The sequence below is a fragment of the Danio rerio genome, chromosome 13, assembly GCF_049306965.1.
Source record: "Danio rerio strain Tuebingen ecotype United States chromosome 13, GRCz12tu, whole genome shotgun sequence".
Classification (NCBI taxonomy): Eukaryota; Metazoa; Chordata; class Actinopteri; order Cypriniformes; family Danionidae; genus Danio; species Danio rerio.
The window spans coordinates 31,710,387-31,732,665 of NC_133188.1; the positions used below are offsets into that span (position 1 = coordinate 31,710,387).

The following is a 22,279-nucleotide window of genomic DNA, read 5'->3' on the forward strand; positions in this document are numbered from 1 at the left end:
TTTTGTTGTTAAACTAATTAAAATCTACATTATCGATGCTGTAAAAGGTCCCTTATGAAACTAAAAATTATTTTATCAATCTTTCACCAAGAGATTTTAGTGGCTGAACAACACTTCTGTGAAGATATAACCCATTTGTAACAACAACATCTAACGTTACATCAGCTTTGCGTGAAGCTAAAATTGTTTAAAACAAAACATTACCTGTCTAAGAGAAATCCTTCAGCCATGGTGTCATCCTTTCTCCAGCGTGCAACGGTAACTCCAATATTGACTGAGGTTTTTAAAAAGTTTGATTCAGCATGTTTTTGCTGATTCTTTGCATGTTGCATGATTTTGCATGTTTTGCTCTCTCTCTCTCTCTTGTGAACGCGCAGCAAGTCTATGCACAAACAGCGGTCGGCGGAGCTGCGTGCAAATGGCTGCGCAGTTGTTCCAATCTGCATTTGCTGACAGACAATTTGAGCTACTTATCGGAATTATAAGAGATGTTAGCCCAACTCTTTTTAATTGGATGAACACTTTTTAGTCTTATGCCTTGCCCAAAATATAAAAATACATATAAACACATTTAGATCATTTACTTTAATCGTTACTATTGGAATGTGAAGAGACTTTTAACCAGCACAACAACAAATGTTTCTGAAGACAATCACCTACTGCATCTTTAAGCTTATTCACCTATACCGCATGTCTTTAGACTGTGGGGGAAACTGGAGCACCCAGAGAAAAGCCACTCCAACACAGGGAGAACATGCAAACTTCACACAGAAATGCAAACTGAACCAGCCGGGGTTCAAACCAGCGACCTTCTTGCTGTGAGGCTATGAAATATGTCAAATTTTCATTTTAATTAACCAAGCAGGCTAAAGCAAATGACAAGCACCTGTACAAAATCAAACAATTCTGAAGAGAACTAAAGTGAAGTCAGAAAACGGCACTGTGAGAGTGAAACAGAAGAGCGTCTGTCCTGAGATGAAGTGAGACAGAGGGGAAAACAGAAGAGAGAGAAAGAGAAGGGCTTGGGGAAGATGTACGACTCACTGGCCTGCCACATACAGCAGATGTTGTTGCCTATTGAGCTGTTAATTTAACGGGAGTTTATTGAATAGTAATTAGGAGGAGCTCACTTACCATGATAGAGGAAGAGTCTGCTCTGCAAGCTAAACACACCTTCACCCTCTTCCTCCTCCTCCTCACTCATGCTCTTCCTCCTTAAGACTGTTCATCAAAAAAACCTGCAATATGAGCAACTATATATGTTATACAAATATACACACACACCCCTAACAAATGCATGTTGCTTCAAGTCAAATTAACATAAAATATAGAAAATACATTAAAAATGTAATCTATTGTCAGTGTCAATAGCCTAGTGGTTAAGTGCCATTTAGCTGTCATATAGCAACATGGTGTTCATAGAGACCCAAGTTTGATTCCAATCTCAGGGTCCTATGCCGATCCTTTCCCTCTCTCTGCTCTCAATGCTGTCCTGTCTGTCCTCTACTATCCTATCACAATAAAAGTTGAAAAAAAAAAAAAAAAAAAAAAAAAAGAATTATATATATAAAAAAAATTTAATCTAAATAAAACAGTGGTTAAATTTGTTCATATTTAATCAAATGTATCTGTGTATATTATTATTATTATTACAACAGTAAAATGTAATATTTGTTATGTAATGTGATTATTGTATTGTGATTGTTATTAGTGTTTTTACTTGTAGATTCAATTAGATTATCTTGATATCTTCTATTTTCAATTTAATATTTAAGTTTTAGTAGTTTTATTTATTGTTTAGTTACTTTTATTTTGTTTCTAGTAAAAATATAAATATTCTATTTATTTATTTTTTAGATTTATTATATAATACTTGCTTATTTTATAAATATCCTTTATATATATATATATATATATATATATATATATATATATATATATATATATATATATATATATATATATATATATATAGACACACACACACACACACACACACACATATATATATATATATATAGACACACACACACACACACACACACACATATATATATATATATATAATGTTTTTCTTTTTATTTTACTTTTTTAAGATTTTAAAATAAGCAACAACAAAATGAAATAACATTTTTAATAAACTAAGTTTGTATTCAGTTTTTTTTTTACATGTCATCTTTACTTAACATTTACTTTATCTCATGTATTAAACATATTTTAGCTTTATGGTTTTAGTTATTATTTAGTATTTTATTTATAGTTATATTGATATAAAAACTGTGGAGAGTAATCATTCTCATTAAAAAACAATTAAAATATATCCACTGACTAACAACCTTTAAATCCACCATCTAATATGATCAAAGCGCCATAATCTAAGATATTACTCACAGCCTTGTGTTCCCCAGATATAACAAATTTTATTATTACACAATGTTATTATTTGTGCAGACCTTTTAATGCTCTATTTATCAGGGTGAGAGGGTGCTGAGGAAAATCAATGTTTAATCAGCAGTATAAGATGTTTGCACAGGGCCACCAAGTGAAATCTTGTAACTCGGGCACATTCAGTAAAATAACTATCTTAAAGTCCATAATCAATCTACAACACCTACAATGACTTTAACTTTAAAGGTTCCATTCAAAAACCCCTTTAACTACTAAACTATGTCTATTGGATGATACGTCCCAAATATTGAATGTTTTGGTTGGTAGGCTACAGCAGCTAATAGGATTATTTTAAGACATTAGTGGAAATTGCAGTAACACTTTTTAATAACTACACACTATGAATTATTTACAACACATTAGCATCTAGTGAATTTATTATTTGTTAAGCATTAACTCTACATTAATAAATGTTAGTAAACAATTTATAACAGCAGCTACAAATGCTTTATTCTGGACTTATAAGCACCTATATAATGTGATTAATAATTGTTTTTTTATACTTAGTAAATGATTTAGTTTTCATTACTAAATTAAGTATCACATTGATTACAAACCATTTGTATTTAAGAGTAGTTCAGGGTTTTTAGGATCATTTAGAATAAGTTGGTAAATGATAAATAAACTATTGAAATCAACATTTATATATCTTATTATTCAGGCATATACTAATAGTTAACTAATATGTTAATAAATGCTTTATTAATTCAACTTCTTGCAGTTTTGTGACCTAATCTAAAGTGAGGACTATTTATGCTTTATAAATACCTTATAAATGACAATTAAAGGCTCAGAATCAAATGAACAATAAATCTTGGCAATCTTTTCTAAAAAGTAAAATTACTGTAAAGTTTAAACATTTCCAAATAACAGGACGATCAAAATACGACATAAAACTGGATAAAACAACAACAACAATATAATAATTTAACAATATAATAAGATGCAATGTTCACAGTGATTTTATTTTAGATAAGGTTGCAAAAATGTATTTTTTATTTGAAGTACAGTTTAATTTGTGTATCTTTAAATGAATAGAAATGAATAATGACATTTTTCATGTTTAGAATTGAACTGAGCCTTTGATTGTCATTTATAAGGGATTTATAAAGCATAAATAGTCCTCAATTTAGATTAGATTAGGGACCTCCAGGAACAAGTTTGGTGATCCCTGTGCTAAGCCATGCACGTTGTACTGTAACGTAGCAAACTCCCAATTTTTGAAAAGCATATTAGACAATCCCAAAATCTATTTTTTATTTATTTATTTTTACATTTTTTAAATATTTTATTAAGTCTGTATATTTGCAAAAATATATGCTATAAGTAAATATAATTAAAAATGTAATGATTGGACTTTAATTTTGAAGTTTTGCTACATAAAACATTCCAGTACAAAATAGAAACAGTAGACAGGCTGAAAAAAATGCAAATTCACTCTAGTCCAGTAGGTGGTGCTTACAGTTTTTTTGGTTAGTGCGGTAAAGAAAATAATTAATATGCATTATGTGCTGTGCATTGTTTATTTTGTTAACAAAAATGACAAAATATATTAGCTGGCAACCATTTTTTTTCCCCAAAAGTAAGACAAGACAAGGCGATGTGGTGGTGCAGTAGGTAGTGCTGTCACCTCATAGGAAGAAGGTCGCTGGTCTGTGCCTCGGCTGGATCAGTTGGCGTATCTGTGTGGAGTTTGCATGTTCTCCCCGCGTTCGCATGGGTTTCCCCCCTGGGTGCTCCGGTTTCCCCCACAGTCCAAATACATTGGTACAGGTGAATTGGAAAGGCTAAATTGTCCGTAGTGTCTGAGTGTGAAAGAGTGTTTATGGATGTTTCCCAGAGATGGGTTGCAGCTGGAAAGGCATCCGCTGCGTAAAACATATGCTGGATAAGTTGGCGGTTCGATCCGCTGTGGTGAGCTCGGATTAATAAAGGGACTAAGCCGAAAAGAAAATGAATGAATGAATAAGACAAGATGAAGACTAGATGACATGGGAATCATTAGTAACAGTGACTAAATCAAAATAATAAATTTAGTTGATGAGAAATGACAAGACTAAAATGTAGTAAAAATAATCAAAGTAACCAATATTTTATTTGTTATTTTTAACAAATAATATGTTATTTATTATTTTATTATAATATGCCACATGGTTCTGTTCATTTTTCAGATGAGTGGATCACAGAGCACATGTTCAGTTTTCAGTCACATGACCGGCACAACATCTCTGCAGCTCTGCCAAAGTTTTTGTTTTGAGAAAATTACAGTTTTGATTATGAGGAAAAAACAAACAAACAAACAAACAAAAAACATACAATTCTGATATCTGGCCGGTCGCTTAATGTGCTAACAAACTTGTAATCTTTACTATAATATATCCCTGTTAAAATTATAAAAACGACAACAAAATTTTTAATTCAAAAAACATCAACAATGCCAAAGTGCATACCCAGCTGGCACAGGACGCCAACATGATGTCAAATTGATGTTGGACTCTAACGTCGTGGGGACGTTGCATTTTGTTTGGAAATAAAAATGGAGTTGACGTCAGAACTATTCTCACCGTCCAATGTCCAGCCTAAAATCAACACAATATCAATGTCTAATGATGTTACAGCTTGACGTTGTGTGGACGTTACCACTATGACGTCTATCAGATGTTGGATTTTGGTTGCCACACCTGACGAATAAATCTCAGTATTTGACATCAATATGAAGTTGGTTTAAGATGTTGGCTTGACTTGGATTTTGGTGACTAACTAACACAACCTAAAATCAACCAAATAACAACATCATTTGACGTCGTTATTAGATATCAAAATAATGTTGTACTGGTAAGACATTAAATTTTGGTCACCTGACATCATGACCAAAATCTAACCTAATAATAAAGTGTTATGACGTTGTGCGCCTGCTGGATATGATCATCAAAGTTTACACCAGCCTGCCTCCTAAACTATCATACACAGAGCTCTTTCTGTGTGCTAAACAGAAAAGGCCAGCTCCAGCGGCTCTGTTATAAATCACAGCAGAAGCGCTAGAAAGAGTGTTGACTTTCTCTTTGGTCTGTGTGGGGTTCAGGCACCTGGTCTCAGTCGTCAGTCTAATATGGAGTCTGCCAGATCCATGCGCTCAAATGCCCGCAAACATATGCTGGCATTGTGATGGAGATGAGCAGCAGCCAATGAAAGACCCCCGTGGAGGGTCGCGGGTCAAGTGGGAGTCTATTGTGATTGGTGGGCTCAGGGGAAAGGCCTTGAGGATGTGTGAATTAGGCTCATCGTGTGTTCGTCTGACCCCTCGTGTGTCTTCCAGCCCTGACAGCTTCATCAACACTGGGCCTTATGAATAAAAAGCGCAAGAGTCATGAATTTTAACATGCCCACAGGGCCGAGGAAAGCTTCTGCTTGGTTAACGGAACTTAAAGACTGTTTTCATCAACTGTCACACAATCATTCCATTTACACTTCATGCTACTGGCTATCAAATATACAGTGTTAAGTCTCTGAATGTGGATGGAATCAATTATTTTGCTTCAAAGGTGAGCTTCATTTTGGTATTTAAAAAAAAAGTAACCTTTTATGTAATCTATATACTGTTCATTTTTGTCAGAACAGTAGATTGTCACATCGGTAAAGGGTTTAATTAAAAAAATAATAATATCTACTACTACTACTACTACTACTATACTACTACTACTACTAATGGTAATAATAAATAATAATAACAATACTAAAAAACAAATAAAAATAATAATAATAATAAAAAATAATTAATAATAATCATAAATAATAATAATACAAAAAACGAATAATAATAATAATAATCATAAATAATAATAATACTAAAACAAATAATAATTACAATAATGATACTAAAAGCAAATTATAATAATAATAAAAATAAATAATAACAATAATAACAATAATAATATGACTAAAATAATAATATTTCAAATAATAATAACAATATTAATAGTAGTAAATAATAACAAGAATAATAAGAATAAGAATAATACAAAAACAAACAATAATAATACTAAAATAATGGTTATAATAATACTAACAACAGTAATAATAATAATAATAATAATAATAATAATACAAAAAATAAATACTAATAATAATAATACAAATATTAAGAATAGTAATACTAATAGTAAAAAACAGTTTAAAATTTTATTTAAAAAAAAATTCAACGCCCTTTACATGCTTTGATGTCTGTAACATCATAATTACACTCTCAAGTGGTTAATTTTTTTGATTAATGTTATTACCCCTCCAGTTATTTATCCTGAATTGTAAAACTGGTCTACACCTAAGTCATGGACTAAAATCTTTGTTACACCTTTGTGCTTATCAAGGTAGAAAATTTATTATTTTGCTGTGATCCTCTCCTAACATTCCTTCGGTCAATATGTGGATGAATCAGATTGCCATTTTCTTAACCCTTAGAAAAACTGACTCATGACTTGCATTACAAATCTGATGATTTCTGGCATATCTAAAATTCTTCATGGGAGTTTTTGGAGAATGTATAGTGAAAAAACTAACTAACTAACTAACTAACTAACTAACTAACTAACTAACTAACTAACTAACTAACCCAACCCACCCACCCACCCATCCATCCATCAAATAATCTATTTATTTATTTACTTATTTTTATTTATTTGTTTTTTTTAGTTTACCCTTCACAAAAGACTTGAATTACTAGTCGGACTAATGGACGATTGTATAATAGCTATATTATTGTATATGATGACAGGAGACACCTATACCACTTTTGTCACTGCAAATCTTTAAATAAATGTTAAATAATAATAATATATAATAATACATTTAAGTTGCAATATTTCTATTTGGATATCGTTCATATTCCAAGAATTAATTTGAGATATATTATAAAAACATCAAAATGTTGTAAATAAAAAAGTTTAGATTTTTTTCTATCCTATTTTCATAAAGATTGCAATTGTACTATCAGTGACTATTATAATTACAATTTAAAAGCAGTCTTCACTGTAAAATGATCTTTCAGAAATCATGCAGATTAGTTGTTCATGTTTAAAACTATTTTCTATTTCTGTAATAACAAAAATACAGTTCTTTATTGAATAAACAGCTTAAAAACAGCATTTATTAGAATTTTTTTATAACTCTTCAAAAGTGATTTATGCTTATGAATTAAAGCATTTCTTTCAATTAATCAAATCAACCAATTGTTGGAACAGTAGCACGTATATATGATTTATACAATCTGTAAAAAAAACATATTCTGAGACAAATGCATCTGCCCAACAACACCACAATATTTGTCAACTTTCGACATCATACGCAAGAAGTAGCGAATGAGAAAGACGGAAACAAAGAAAACAAATGGCCACATAACAGTCGAAACTCTTAAGCAGGCTGTTCCAGGCTAAACATTGATTTGAAATAAAACACTGGATGTCTGCAGCTACTTGAAGCACATTTCAAAATGTCACATTTCTGGCCTGTCGAGCTCCGGTTGGCTGTGAGCTGTTTAGCTGCTCCACACCACTAGAACACAGGCGTTAATACCACATCAGTCTCTCATTGATTTCATGTTAGTTGCTCGGACCACCTTTTCCTCTTGAATCAATTTGAAAATAAAAGAAAACCAGAGGCAAAAAAAAAAATGAGAATGCGAGGTTGCAACCTTTGATCCCACCACAATCGAAAGAAAAGGTCAACACTTAACAGTGCAATGCATAATAAACACTGCAATGATTTCTCATTGTCAAAGTCATATATATATATATATATATATATATATATATATATATATATATATATATATATATATATATAAGCATGTGTCTATTCAAAAGACATTGCTAAACAGAGAAAAGTTTACAATAGTAAATCAGTTCATCTTGAACAAACCTGTCTACACTGTACAAAATTCTGGGTTCCACCCAATCGATGGTGTTAGGACAACATGAAGGAATTAAGTTAACTTATTACTTTACAACTTACAACAAAATCTCAAGAATTGTGTTGTTTCAGCTCATTTTAAACAAGTAGTTTGAACAAGCATCAGCAATTTATTTTTTGAGTGTAGTCTGAAAATGTGATTCAATCAGTTCTCTGTGGATCTCTGTGAACCGTTGGAAATTTTTATTCATTTCCTGCCTAGTTAAGCCTTTAAATATAATTTTGCACTGTATAGAAGCGTCTTGAAAAATATCTAGTAAAATATTATGAACTGTCATTATGGCAAAAATAAAATAAATCAGTTATTAGAAATGAGTTATTAAAACTATTATGTTTAGAAATGTGTTGATAAATATATCTCTCCATTAAACAGAAATTGGGGAAAAAATAAACAGGGGGCTAATAAATCTGACCTCAACTGTATATGACAGTATATTTTCCTAAAGGAAACATAAATTCATATATATATATATTATTTACTGCTACGGTGTGAATAATTTGTAATTATGTAATACATAAAATAACTAAACTGATTATAGACATTTAAATATTATTTCTAATAATACTTTTTTTTCCATTCAGATCACGTTAAGTAATTTTCTACTCGGTTTATAGAAGGCAAGTTTGTATATATTAGTTAGTCATATCACCTCCACCAATCCACTAACAAGTCTGGTGTATAAGCTCATTTTTACTGCTGGCAAATTCCCAAGTGTTACAAAGTATTTACATGTAGCACTAAAATTTTAATGTAGAAAAACTACTTTCCAGCCAGCCTACATCAACAATTTCTCCGATTTCTACCAGTGTTTACGATGAACTTCACAGTCTTCAAAGTGTGAGATGCAAATGCATGAGCACGCTGTAGGTAAAAATAAACACTGACAGACTAGATTAATCACTCCATCACAGGACCCACTGCTCGCACCTCTGCCTACTCTACTGCCCTCTAGTGAACACAATACAGAGAGTCCCATCCTGCCTCTCCAGTGCTCAAACCTCCTTTAGCAGCACTAAACGCACACGGTGACTTCCAGCACAAAAGCAGAACTTCATATCTGATAAAGGTGACGCGCTGACAGATGAACCAGAAACGCTGCAATGCAGAGAGGCAGATGGAGGAGCGCCGAGCAGTCATTTAGCTCTTAGACACGCACCCGCAGATGGGAACTTGATGAATGAAATTCATCTGAAATGTGACGTTGAGCCCATGTAGTTAAATGTCAGTCGACTGACTTTTAGCAGGGAGTCTTTTTCCAAGGCTCCGCTCGGCCTTCTTCCTTTTCACAGCTCAACTGCTCGTAATGAATCACTGGCCAACACAATATCCTCTCCCCTGAAAGAGCCAGAGAGCCCCCTGAGCTTTAAAGCGGCATCCATCTGCACATAAGTCTCCTCCTGCCACCTCAACTGCAGCAAGTAAAACAAATGCGGTTGGTCATCACTGCCAGTCGTGCTTTAAGGGCCTGACGAGAAACGACTGCATGTCCCCCCCACACACACACACACGTACCCCAGCCGCCGGCCATATCTCTATTTCAATCCCTTCCTCTCTTTCTCCCTCTCTTCGCAGGCAAGAAATCACTCCCATTCAGCCAAGGACACAAACTCCCATCACACACACTCACACACATGGAGGCGCGCTCTCAATATAAATATCTCCAGCGCTCTGGATAGCTCTGAGATTTATTCTGCTGCCAAGCCAGCAGAAAATTGACTTGTTTCATGGAGGCAGGCTATTGACACACTACCGTTGGGAGAGTTAGGGAGGCAGAGAGAGGGATGGATGGATGGAAAGGGTTGCGAAAGAGAGAGAGTGGCGAGCCCCTCCATTACAGGATAATGTAATCAGCAGTGTGGGAAATGGCGATGAGTAAAATGGTACAGCTGACATTTATATAAGAGGATATTGATGACATAAGCTGAGGAGGCAGACGTCCTCCCCTCTGCTCCTGCGGATTGATAAAGAAGCTCATTTAGCCAGTATATCATTCTTTTCCCCAGAAGAGCAGCGCGAACTGTTGGGCCTGGAGCGAGGCGTGAAGGCGGGGGTAGACAGGGAGAGACGGCAGATAAATAGGCTCAGATCTAACCATAACCTTTCCAGGCAAACAAAAAAAACAACAAACCAAAAAAAGGAAAAACACGACAAAAAAAAAAAGTGCAGTCTTCTTTTTCGCCGGTGCTATGAGGCGACGCAGATTACATGGGTGATGTACAGGCTGGCCTTGTGATGCTCTCTAATCCTGCAATCTGTAACGTCAACATGAATCAAATTCAATCTAGGACTCTGGATCTTTTTTATTTATGAATGTTGCATTCACTGTAGTGTTATATTATATTTGTATTAGTATATTAATGAAATAGTCTGCACTCTGTGGTTTTAAAGGAATGATGCACTTATTTAATACTAATAGATTTTAACTAATCAATATGGCAGGTAAAAACAAGTACCTTGTGAAGGCACTGCATCAGTGACAGATTTTTAATGTTTATTTCTGAGAGTATATGCATTTACTGAATATAGGATTCTTTAACGGCATGTTCACCAATACAGCATTTACTTGGTCACAATACATAAAAAACCTTGCATAATTATTGTTAAAAATTGCAAAAATGTATAAGCATTGGTTTCTTGTATTTTATATCAGCATTATTTTCTAATATCCTGATGTGGTGCTCGAATATCATTGAGTATTACTGTAGATTATTGCTATTTGATATTTTGTGTGAGAAAAAAAAATATATATATATAAAATAAAAACTACATACAGCTAAAGTCTGATTATTAGCCTCCCTGTATATCCCCCCCACCCCCCCCCCAAATTTCTGTTTAACGGAAAAAATATATATTTTTTAACACATTTATAAACATAATAGTTTTAATAACTCATTTCTAATAACTGATTTATCTCTTCTTTGCCAAGATGAAAGTAAATAATATTTAACTAGATGTTTTTCAAGATACATAGTATTTAGCTTAAAGTGCGACGTAAAGGCTTAACTTGGTTAATCGTGTTAATTAGGCAGGTTGGTGTAATTAGGCAAGTTATAATGATAGTTCTGTAGACAATCAAAAAATATTGCTCAAAGGGGCTAGAAATTTTGACTTTTTTGAATTTTTTGAAAAAAGTTAAAACTGCTTTTTACTTTTGCTGAAATAAAAAAAAATAAAACTTTCTCTAGAAGAATAATATTGTAGGAAATACAGTGAAAAAATGTCTTGCTCTGCTAATCATTTGGGGAATATTTGAAAAAGAAAACAAAATTCACAGGAGGAATAATCATTTCCACTTTAATTGTATATTCTGCTATATAAACTGCAACACATACATTCACAACATTTTTATATGAATGATTTCTAAAGGATTTCTGAAAGTAATGATTGCTGAAAATGTCATTTTGAAAATATATTAAAGGTTATTCCCTTTCAATTATAATATATTATTTGTTATATATTATTATGATAATTATTTTGTAGATATCACTGATACAAACATTCTTCTTTCCTCTTGCTGTATTTGTGTTATGTATATTTATTTTTTTCTGCTTTTTTACTTATTTATCTTTTTTTACTGTTTTATGTGTTTATAATATTGCTTAATTTGATCTATTAAGTTATTATCATCGTCACTATCACTGTCTTTTTTGTGTAGTTTAGAATGTTGTATGTTTTTTATTAAAGCCAAAAAATATTAAATAAACACACACACACACACACACACACACACACACACACACACTAAGTGTAAGTCTTTTGTCTTTTTGTGTAAGATTTATTAGCTCCCCTTTGTTTTTTTTTTTTTTTTTTTTTTTTTTTTTTATATATTTCCCAAATGATGAACACAGCAAGGACAGTTTCACAGTATGTCTGATAATATTTTTTCTACTAAAGAAAGTCTTATTTGTTTTAATTCGGCTAGAATAAAAGCACTTTTAAATTTTTTTAAAGCCATTTTAAGGTCAAAATGATTAGCCCCTTTAAGCTATATTTTATTTCCATAGTCTACAGAACAAACCATTGATATACAATAACTTGTCTAATTACCCTAACCTGCCTAGTTAACCTAATTAACCTAGTTAAGTCTTTAAATGTCACTTTAAGTTGTATAGAAGTGTCTTGTAGTCAAATATTATTTACTGTATATTATTAATATTATTATTATAAATGTAATGATATTATATATATATATATATATATATATATATATATATATATATATATATATATATATAATATTTAATTAGGTATTTGGGTATTTTGTGTTTTTTTTTTATATATTTGTTTTATATATATGTTTTCTTTCATTTGTGATTTAATATTACGGTGTGTTTCTGTATTTTGGTTTTGATTGTGTAAGTTGTATAATTTATAAATATGTTTTTTTATTTGTTGTTTTTTCTTGTTGTGAGAAAATAGGAGATCATGTGATCGGAAGTGTACAAAAATGAGCACCTTAATGTGATAAACACTGTCTGATAAAGAGCCGCTTGCTCGAAACGTTACACGCTTTGTGTCAGCCTTTTTTAAATGCATAAATTAGCATTTCCGGAGCTTTGGTGTTGCCGATTCGTGAATATATATTTATTTTTAATCAAAATATTTTAACATTCAATTGTACTTTTGTACTAACAAAAGAATGTATTACAATTTAGTCCTATAGTATATTTAACGCATATTTCCCCTTCCAGTAAACAATTTGTTCACATAAATGAACATTTGAGTCAGAAATGTGTTTATATGTTTGATTATACAAGTAAAATGATTTGCATATAAAAAGAAATAGACATTCTTTTGCTCCATTTGGAAATGAGAGAGTAAAAGAAACATGGAGAGAGATAGAAAAGCAAGAGTGAGGCAGGAAGGGAAGTATTTTTCCCTCTGGCCCGCTTTAAAACAGGAGTGGCGAACAGAGGATGGGCAAAAGATGGTGAGGTGAGCATGAATTTTTGCTTGAATCAGCATCCGCTCAGCCGAGAGAGGAGAAGTGCGGGACTATAATTTAGCCTGGGCACAGCTCAAGGCTCATGTCAACCCTAAACAGACACCCTGGTTGATCATTTGAGAGGCGCTACGCCCAGCAACTTCTCATTAGATATACTAAATCAGTGTAGAATTATAATAGCCTGCAACAGGAACTTTAGAACAGACCCAACAATGAAGGCCGGAGGGTCGAATGTGCATTCTTCAGTTTCTGGTTGCTGAATGTTTTTTGGAAGCCTTCTGATTTGCTAAACGGCTTAATCGTTCAACCTGCTTGAAGTCGTGTTCTGTATCAAGCCATGGAAAATGCTGGAGGAGCGCCACAGTATGAGGTCTCTGAAGTTTACCATGATAAACTGACTGTAGGAGCTTGAGTCTTTAAGACATACTGCTGAGCTGACATACTTCTGCTGTTTAGTGATACTAATGCCTGCTTCGCTTCTGATTAGTGCCTATAAATATAAAAGAAAACGTGTTCAAGAAATGAATTGTATATCCATTATAAAATCATATTATCCATGATAGCATTCAAAGGTGTGTGATTGATATGATCTTTATGTGTTTAACAGAAGTCTCGTATGATGACCAAGACTGCTGTAGTCTAAGTAAAAACTCAGAAATTAATGTTAATTTGTGAAATACTGTACAGTATATCCACAATTTAAAATACTTTTAAGCTCATTACTCATTAAAGGTCATTACTCCAGTCCTTCTAATATCCTCAGACTTATTTTTTATTATTATAATGGTCAATAACATATGATAAACAAGCTATTTTTTATGTTTTCAGGATTATTTGCTAAAAGCTCAATGGTGGACTACGTGGATTTGAAATGAATATTTATTTCAAATTGTTTTTATTTTGTATCCTTGCCAAAAAAAAAACTTACATCCAGGATCATCTATAGCGAAGTTAATATTTAGCCGCACCATGTTTGCGTTTAGTAACATCTGATTTTAACGAGGTGAGTCGTTAGCCCAATGCTCAACCCCCAACCAGATAGACCAGGACATACACACTCACTACAGACAAATTAGCTTACCCATATCACCTAATGTATACTGTATATCTTTGGACTTGTGGGGAAAACCAGAACACCCAGAGGAAACCCACACGTACACGGGGAGAACATGCAAACTCCACCCAGAAATGCCAACTGACCAAGCTGGGGCTTGAACCAGAGACCTTCTTGCTGTGAGGTGAAAATGATACCCACTGCACCACCATGCCACCCAAATAAAAAACAACAAGAATCATAAATATTTTAAGCACCTAATAGTGACCCGATGATTTGGTCATTTTTTATTAAATGCACTTAAGGCACACATACACGTTGGTATTGGTGGTTTACAAGAACTTTCCATAAGTTTATTGTATTTTATACTGTAAAAAAAAACTGGAATGTCATAAAGCACTATTGATTATGTTTTTGAAGCATCATGAATTGCAAGGACAAAACCACCAAAATTTTGTAATACCCAGATCACACCCATGTCATTATACAAATTTCTGTCTTTGTAAATCACCAAAACCAGTGCACACACACATGCTCTCACACACACGCACACACACGCACACACACGCACACACACACGCACACGCACACACGCACACACGCACACACACGCACACACACGCACACACACACACTGGGGATTTCACACAGAATAAATGATTTTTAGAATGTACAGACTGTATATTATGTCCTTTTCCCCCAACCCAAACCAACCATTCACAAAAAACATTCTGCAGCTTTATTTTTTCAAAATACTTAATTGTGTGATTAATGCACTATATTAATTTATTTGCTTTAGCTTCGAATGTGATCACTCGATTTAATGGGCGTTATTAGTGGTTATCAGCTAATAGATATGGGCCAGTAGGGGCCTTCTGCGCCTACAATTAGAAAGCTGTTATCATTCCTCCACATGGTTATTCAGCTATAGTAATAGAGAAGATGCCAGATTCAGATCTGTTTTTGCATTACTGTGACGGTTGGGTTTAGAGTTAGGGTAGAAATAGATGTTAACAGTAAATGGTAAATTTAATAAATAATATGAATAATCCTCGTTAACTTCTGGCCATAACCATATGTGGTCTATAGCTGATTAACCATGTGTATGGATGATAACAGCCTTCTGAGTCTAGCAGTAGGCGCAGAAGGCCCCTACTGGCCCATTGCTATCAGCTGATAACCACTGATATGGGCCATAGTCGAGTTCTGACATGTTTATTTTGCTGTAAATTGAATTTTGATTCTAACATGTGTCATGCTATATCCCTTTAGACTTCAGAAAAACAAACAGATTACATTTTCCTAACTTCCTTTTCCTACTAATCACTTTAAAATAATCAATTGACTCAAACATATATATAAAAAAACTATACTCCTAAATTATAAAATGACCCAAAAATAGCAAATTTCATACACCCATACTATAACAGAATGATAGATTTATTTGCATGGTGTATTTGGTACCCAAAGAGACAAAAAAAAAAGACCAACAAGAAAATGTGTTTTAACAATTAAGAATTCTTCAAATTGAGTTTAAAACAGGCTGGCTTACTGGTGTATCCACTAAATGAAATATGTCAAAGTGTCCATAAACCCAATGAACTGCAGATTAAAATTAATGGTTCAGCATGTAAAAAATGGTCACTTTAGATTGAAAAGTAAAAACCCACTCTGTTCATAAACTAAGGTGGTATCAAATTCTCACACCACTTCCCCCGTAGAGCACTCCCTTAAAAAAAGCCACCACGACAGATTCAGCAGCGCACCTTTCAAACGACCTCGGGTTTCCATCAGAGCGACCACTGCGTGGTCACACTGTTGCCACAGAGGCTTGACCTTTGTTGTAATTCAATAAGAGGCTCAGGGCCTGACACCCAAACCCAACACGGGGCGCAACACAACCCCAGCAGCCCTCTAACAGGCGTGACTGCACCTCTCTCATACCTAATCACAGATAACTCACATTTATTGAAGCCCCTTTTCCTCTGTTTGTCTATAGAATTTCCACGGGCCATGGATGACATTTCACATCAAAATAATTAATGAGCGAAAAGCTTCTGAAATCCTCTGTTCCTCTGTGACAAAAAATTCAAAGCAACAGACATCTCATTAAGTATGCATTTAAAGAAAATGACCTGAATTTAGAGAAAAGTTTTAAATACATTTAAAGCACAGTAGTTAACATTTGAAGTAAATTGATTTGTGTTGGGGCAACATGAAGGAATTAAGTTCTTATTATTATATATATATATAAGGAATTAACTTATTATTATTATTATTTTTATTAAAGTGGATTGAACATAAAACAATTAAGCTGTCACAAAAACCCACAAGAATTGTGTTGTTTCAGCTTATTTTAAATATGTAGTTTGAACAAACAGCAAGTGTCCTTTTTTAGTGTAAAACTATTAACCAACAACCATTCTTGTCTTTGGACAATCTGCAAAAAATTTATAGTTGAATTCAGAATTATTAGCCCCCGAGAATTATTATTTTTTCCCCAATTTCTGTTTACCGGATAAAATATTTTTTCAAAACATTTATAAACATAGAAGTTTTAATAACTTATTTCTAATAACTGATTTATTTTATCTTTGCCATGATGACAGTACATAATATTTCACTAGATATTTTTCAAGACACTTCTAAACAGCTTAAAGTGACATTTAAAGGTTTAACTAGGTTAATTAGGTTAATAGGCAGGATAGGGTATTTAGGCAAGTTAATTGTCAATGGTTTGTTCTGTAGACTATCAAAAAATGTAGCTTAAATGACCTTACAATGTTTTTAAAAAATTAGTGTTGAAATAAAACAAATAAGACTTTCTACAGAAGAAAAACAATATTATCAGACATACTGTGAAAATGTCCCTGCTCTGTTAAACATAATTTGAGAAATATATAAAAAAAAAAGAAAGAAATTCAAAGAGGGGGGTTATAACACTGACTTTAACTATATTTTTGAACCAATTCAAATGTGGACTAATGAAGATTTTAAAACAATTGACTAATATGTGTCACATTTTGGGATTAAAGTTTTTTTCTTCATACAAAAAAAAAATAGGGTTCTACTAGTTATGCAAAACTAGTTATGCTTTGGCGCTCCTGTGAAATACTATGTCCTATATTTTATTTCAAGAGTGCTTTCCATTTATTTATGCTGCATCATGAAACCTCGACCTCTGGTTTAACAACAAAAATTGTGACATATATTGAAATTTTTTAGTAATTTTTCAGGGTTGGTCTGTATATTATATCTAAAAAACTCTGAGCTGCTAGGTTTTGTTTTTTTACAGACTTGGTTCTTTATATTTCTTAAATAAAATATTGTTTATAACAATTATAAATGTGAATTGGGGTCACTTTTTAAAACTTTAGAGTCTGTCAATTAACCACACTTTTTGTAAAGATAAATGGAATTATTTAATTCTGAATTGATTAAACTCAAGTTGAAAAGTGCAAAATTTTCAAGAACACTTTCCAGCAGCTATAGCTAAAACTGTGTTGCAATTTTTATGCTGCACCAAAGAGTGCAGTATAAAAATGATGTTGTTGTTGACATTACTATGTTTTTTTTTTCCTCATCCTTGATGTACATTAAATTTAAATGTTAAATGCATTACCTTTGTGTCATGTGTGCAGATGGTGATGTTGCAGATTTAAGGACCACCTTATATGTTTCTCTGCTTATGGAAAATCTGTTTGTGATAAACATTGTTCTCATCCCCACCTGCTTTTGGTTACATTTTTGTCGGTGTAACAAAGGTAAGATGTGAAGATGTGCAAGTACTGAAAGTACTATTGCTGTTATAACACTGTATCAACTCTTTTTAAGTTAATAAAATGCTGTACTGTTTACTGTAACAGTATTAGACATTTCTCATTCAAAAACAGTAAAATTCTGGCAATCACACTGCTGCTTTTTTAACATAAATTTGGCAGCCATTTTTTAAGTGCAACTACATGGTTTAAGATTAGTTTTAGGAGAATTTAATTTTATTAATAAGTTGTTACGAGTTTATTTATAAACTAAACTACAACTATAAACTATAACTACAACATAGCATGTAAATGCAAAATGGAACTAAAGTGATACTAAATACTTAAAGACTTGATGGGCTATTTATTTTGGACTAAAACATGCACTCTGATTGTATTACCTAAAGCATGGGTCAGTACAAGCATGTTGTTTCCTTTTTTTACATGCTTAATAATGAGTCCATCTTATCTCAGCAGTTAGTTTGACATTTCCACAAAGCAGACACTTCACTTGCACTTATTACGTTCTGAGTACATAAAATCCCGTTTGATCTCCTCACATTATGATCCACGTAACTGAAGCCTACAAAAGTGCTAAATTCTAATTCTGTTAGCTATATTTTCTCAAATACTTGCTGTCTAAAATCAGTTGGGGAGCTTTCGTAATGCATTTACCTTTAAAAAGCAAAAGCACAGCATCAAATTTGTCAAAACAATTCATCCATGTTACTGAGTTCAGCAGCAGATGTCTTTCTCCTGACATGTGTCATCCAGTCTGTCATAAAACCCTTTCCCTGGGTGCAATATTTCCTCCATTACTTTCATTTCATTCTGCATTAAGACCACAGAGTCACACATCATGTTTGAGGTCAAAGCCTTTACACTGATGGACTTCAGATATTACGCATCAAACCACTGGAACAGCTCAGCTCTGGTATTTTTAAGGGTAAACCGTGTCTACTAATGTGCCCTATACAACCCCAATAATTCCCTATTAATTCTGGAATAATAAAAAGGTGTTAGTTTTGAATGCAGACTGTGTTAAAGCAGATTTTCTCTGTGTTTCTGGCTGTTGGATCAGCTGCTCTGGTCAGGCCTTAGGGTTAGTCCTGACTGATAATGTGGGTGCAGGAACTGTGCCATATTGACCTTGCTGGTGGGTTTGGGGGGGATTTGAGCACAGCAAGGTCGACGGCTTACACCAGATCAAACATCCAGATGGGCTGAAAGAGAAAGGCAAACTGCCACAGTCTAGACTGAGTCACTGAAACAGATCTCTGTTGCTTTGTTTGCCCAAACAGGAGTGGCAACTTCTGTGATTTTGTTCAACTGACCCCTATTAACCTCTGGACACACAACAGACCTTTCTCTCTCAGAGAGAAGGATCCAGCAAATGTGGAGATCCATCGCATTCAGGCTTTCACTCACTCGATGCCTCTTAACAAATCAATCTGAAACAGACACTCTGACAAAGTAAGTCTCCTAAACAAAAAATAACTTGTCTGCATTTCTTATGCAGCACAAGAAAAATAAATATGATTTACCATAACAAGTTATGACAAAACATCAAACTTATGAGATTTGTAATTCCAATTTAAAGCAAATAAATCAGTGATCAACAATTTTTTTTAGCCTAAGATCCCTAACCTCGGCCTTGCTAAAAGGAAAGATCTACCTATCATAAAACTTGACAGTAAAATAAAAAGCTAAATTTTTTATTTGTATTTCTAGTTTAAGAACTTTAATTTAATATTTTAGAACTATGTGTTATGCCTGACCTCACGAGGAAGCAAAACCATTTTGCATTTTGTCAGTTTAGTGGCTAATTCGTAGGAATTTGAACAAGTTCACTTGTACAATTTTTAAAAAGAGGACAGAATTACAGTTTTTCTCAGCGGCTTTGATACATTTCTCACAACACTTTTTACATTTGCACAACAGTTAATGCATTTCTCAAAACAATTAGTACAAACAGCAAAACCTAGCTGATGACCTGCAAAAGCGTGTCACTTGCTCAAAATGGTTAGTTCATTCCTCAAAAGCAAGTATTCATGTCAATGAAAGTGTCAGAGTCATTAAGATGAAAAGTCCTGACACCATTGTTTATGAACAAGATTGTCAAATGGTTTTGTCATGTTTTCATTATGAGTTTACTCTGTACATTTTTTCCAATGCAAAAAAGTCAGATTTTGGTGACACTTGCTGAAAATGCTTAAGACAGCACTATATACTATTTGCACAGCCATTTAATACCCACAGTAAAGTTGGAAATCACTGCATTTAGTGAGGTATCTGAGTACAAGACACTGAAAATGTATGTTTCACATTTTTACTGCAGATCCTCTTTGCATTTCTAATTTATTCACAGCATTGTGCCAAAGAATAAACACACCCTTATTTACAACAAAAATAAACTTCCTTTGAGTAGAGCTGTGCACATATGTAAACAATATTGCAGTACATATTGGAACTGAACCTACAACATACACAGGTCTGTAAATCATTCATCAAATTGTTCAATTTAAAGAGCCCATATTATGGGTTTTTGAAAATTCCCCTCCATGTAGTGTGTAACACAGCTCTAAGTGAAATGAAGTATCCAGCTATGGCTTAAATCTGTTAGTGTACAGTGTTTAAAACGGTTGATTCATCGATAAAAGAGTCGACTCATAGTGCTTCAAACGAGTCGCCTTGATACTGATTCATTAGGTGTTTCGCCATGACGTACGAATGAAACCAAGTTATTCATGTGCACGCGCAAACCCGGGAGATTTCAAACCTGAGGCCCCGCCCTCTGACGCAGAAACCCAGACACACACACACACACACACACACACACACACACACACACACACACACACAAACTTGCCGGTCGATTGAAGTCACACTGCAGATGAATATATTGAGTCTCTACCCAAAGATGAAACCTCAGCATTATAGCCAAGCAGTTGGAAACTACTGGAAAGTTCTGGAAACTACATGCTACAAAGAATACTTCATCGGCGTTTGTTAAAGGAAGGATCAGTAAAGAGTAACTTACTGATGGACGTCAGGATGGATTTTTCTTCCTCCATTTCTCAAGTGTAAGTACGTGCGATTAAAGTTGCCTCGTTTACTCTAGCTTGCAAATGTATTTAGTTGTGATTTGTTACTTGTAACCGCGTGTACTGTATCAGGTTAACTGGCTATATTCTCTTATCGCGTGCAAAGTATTTTTAGACCTTGCATGCATATTAGACTGTTGTTGGAGACCCTTACAACCAAGATATGACCCTATTTCATGTATAATATGGGCTCTTTAAAAGACATTTTCAGGGAAAAATGAGATTTAACATTTGATAAAATTTGCTTGACAGATTTTGACAACTAGTTCAACATTTTTGTAAGTAATGACTCAAGTAATGAAATGAGGACTATTAGTTTTATATGGAATGACTATTCAGCATTCACTGAAAAACTAGTAAATTTTTGTAAAAAAGCTGAATGAACTGCCAACTTATCCAGCAAGTTTTTACGCAGCGGATTGCATGTTGTAGCCCTTCCAGCCACAAGCCATCTCTGGGAAACATCCACACACACACTACGGATAATTTAACCTACGCAATTCACCTGTACCGCATGTCTTTGGACTGTGGGGGAAACCGGAGCACCCGGAGGAAACCCACGCGAAGGCAGGGAGAACATTCAAACTCCACACAGAAACACCAACTGAGCCGAGGTTCGAACCAGCGACCCAGCGACCTTCTTGCTGTGAGGCTACAGCACTACCTACTGCGCCACTGCCTCGCCCTTTTGACTGACATGACAAACAAATGATGATGTTATAAACCGCAGAGAGTTGTATGAAAGCAATTGATGCATGCCCAAAAGCATTTGCAATTTGTTGGAAGGAATGAGAAACTGCTACTATATGCACAAATGACTAATTGTTTTGAGAAATGCACCAAAGCGACTGAGAAAAACTGTAATACGAATTAGCCACTAAATCAAAAGTTACAAATTGCTGTAAGATCGTGTTGCATTTGAACAGGTCGGCCACCACCGATTTAAATAGTTATAAAAAGACAAAGTTGGCCAACTCAATGTTGAATTTTTACATAATTATAACATAA

The 22,279-nt window shown here is 33.7% G+C and overlaps 1 protein-coding gene across 13 annotated transcripts in view; it reads right to left on the minus strand.

Annotated features, from left to right (window-relative positions):
* lbx1a (ladybird homeobox 1a) overlaps positions 1-22,279 on the minus strand; it is a 111,922-nt gene that overhangs the window by 19,601 nt on the left and 70,042 nt on the right. For all 13 annotated transcript variants that reach the window (XM_073919719.1, XM_073919715.1, XM_073919722.1 and 10 more), the window contains one exon: positions 1,135-1,238. In XM_073919719.1, coding sequence (XP_073775820.1) covers positions 1,135-1,204 — 70 coding nt within the window. In that variant the 5' untranslated portion in view covers positions 1,205-1,238. The remainder of the gene's footprint in view (positions 1-1,134; positions 1,239-22,279) is intronic.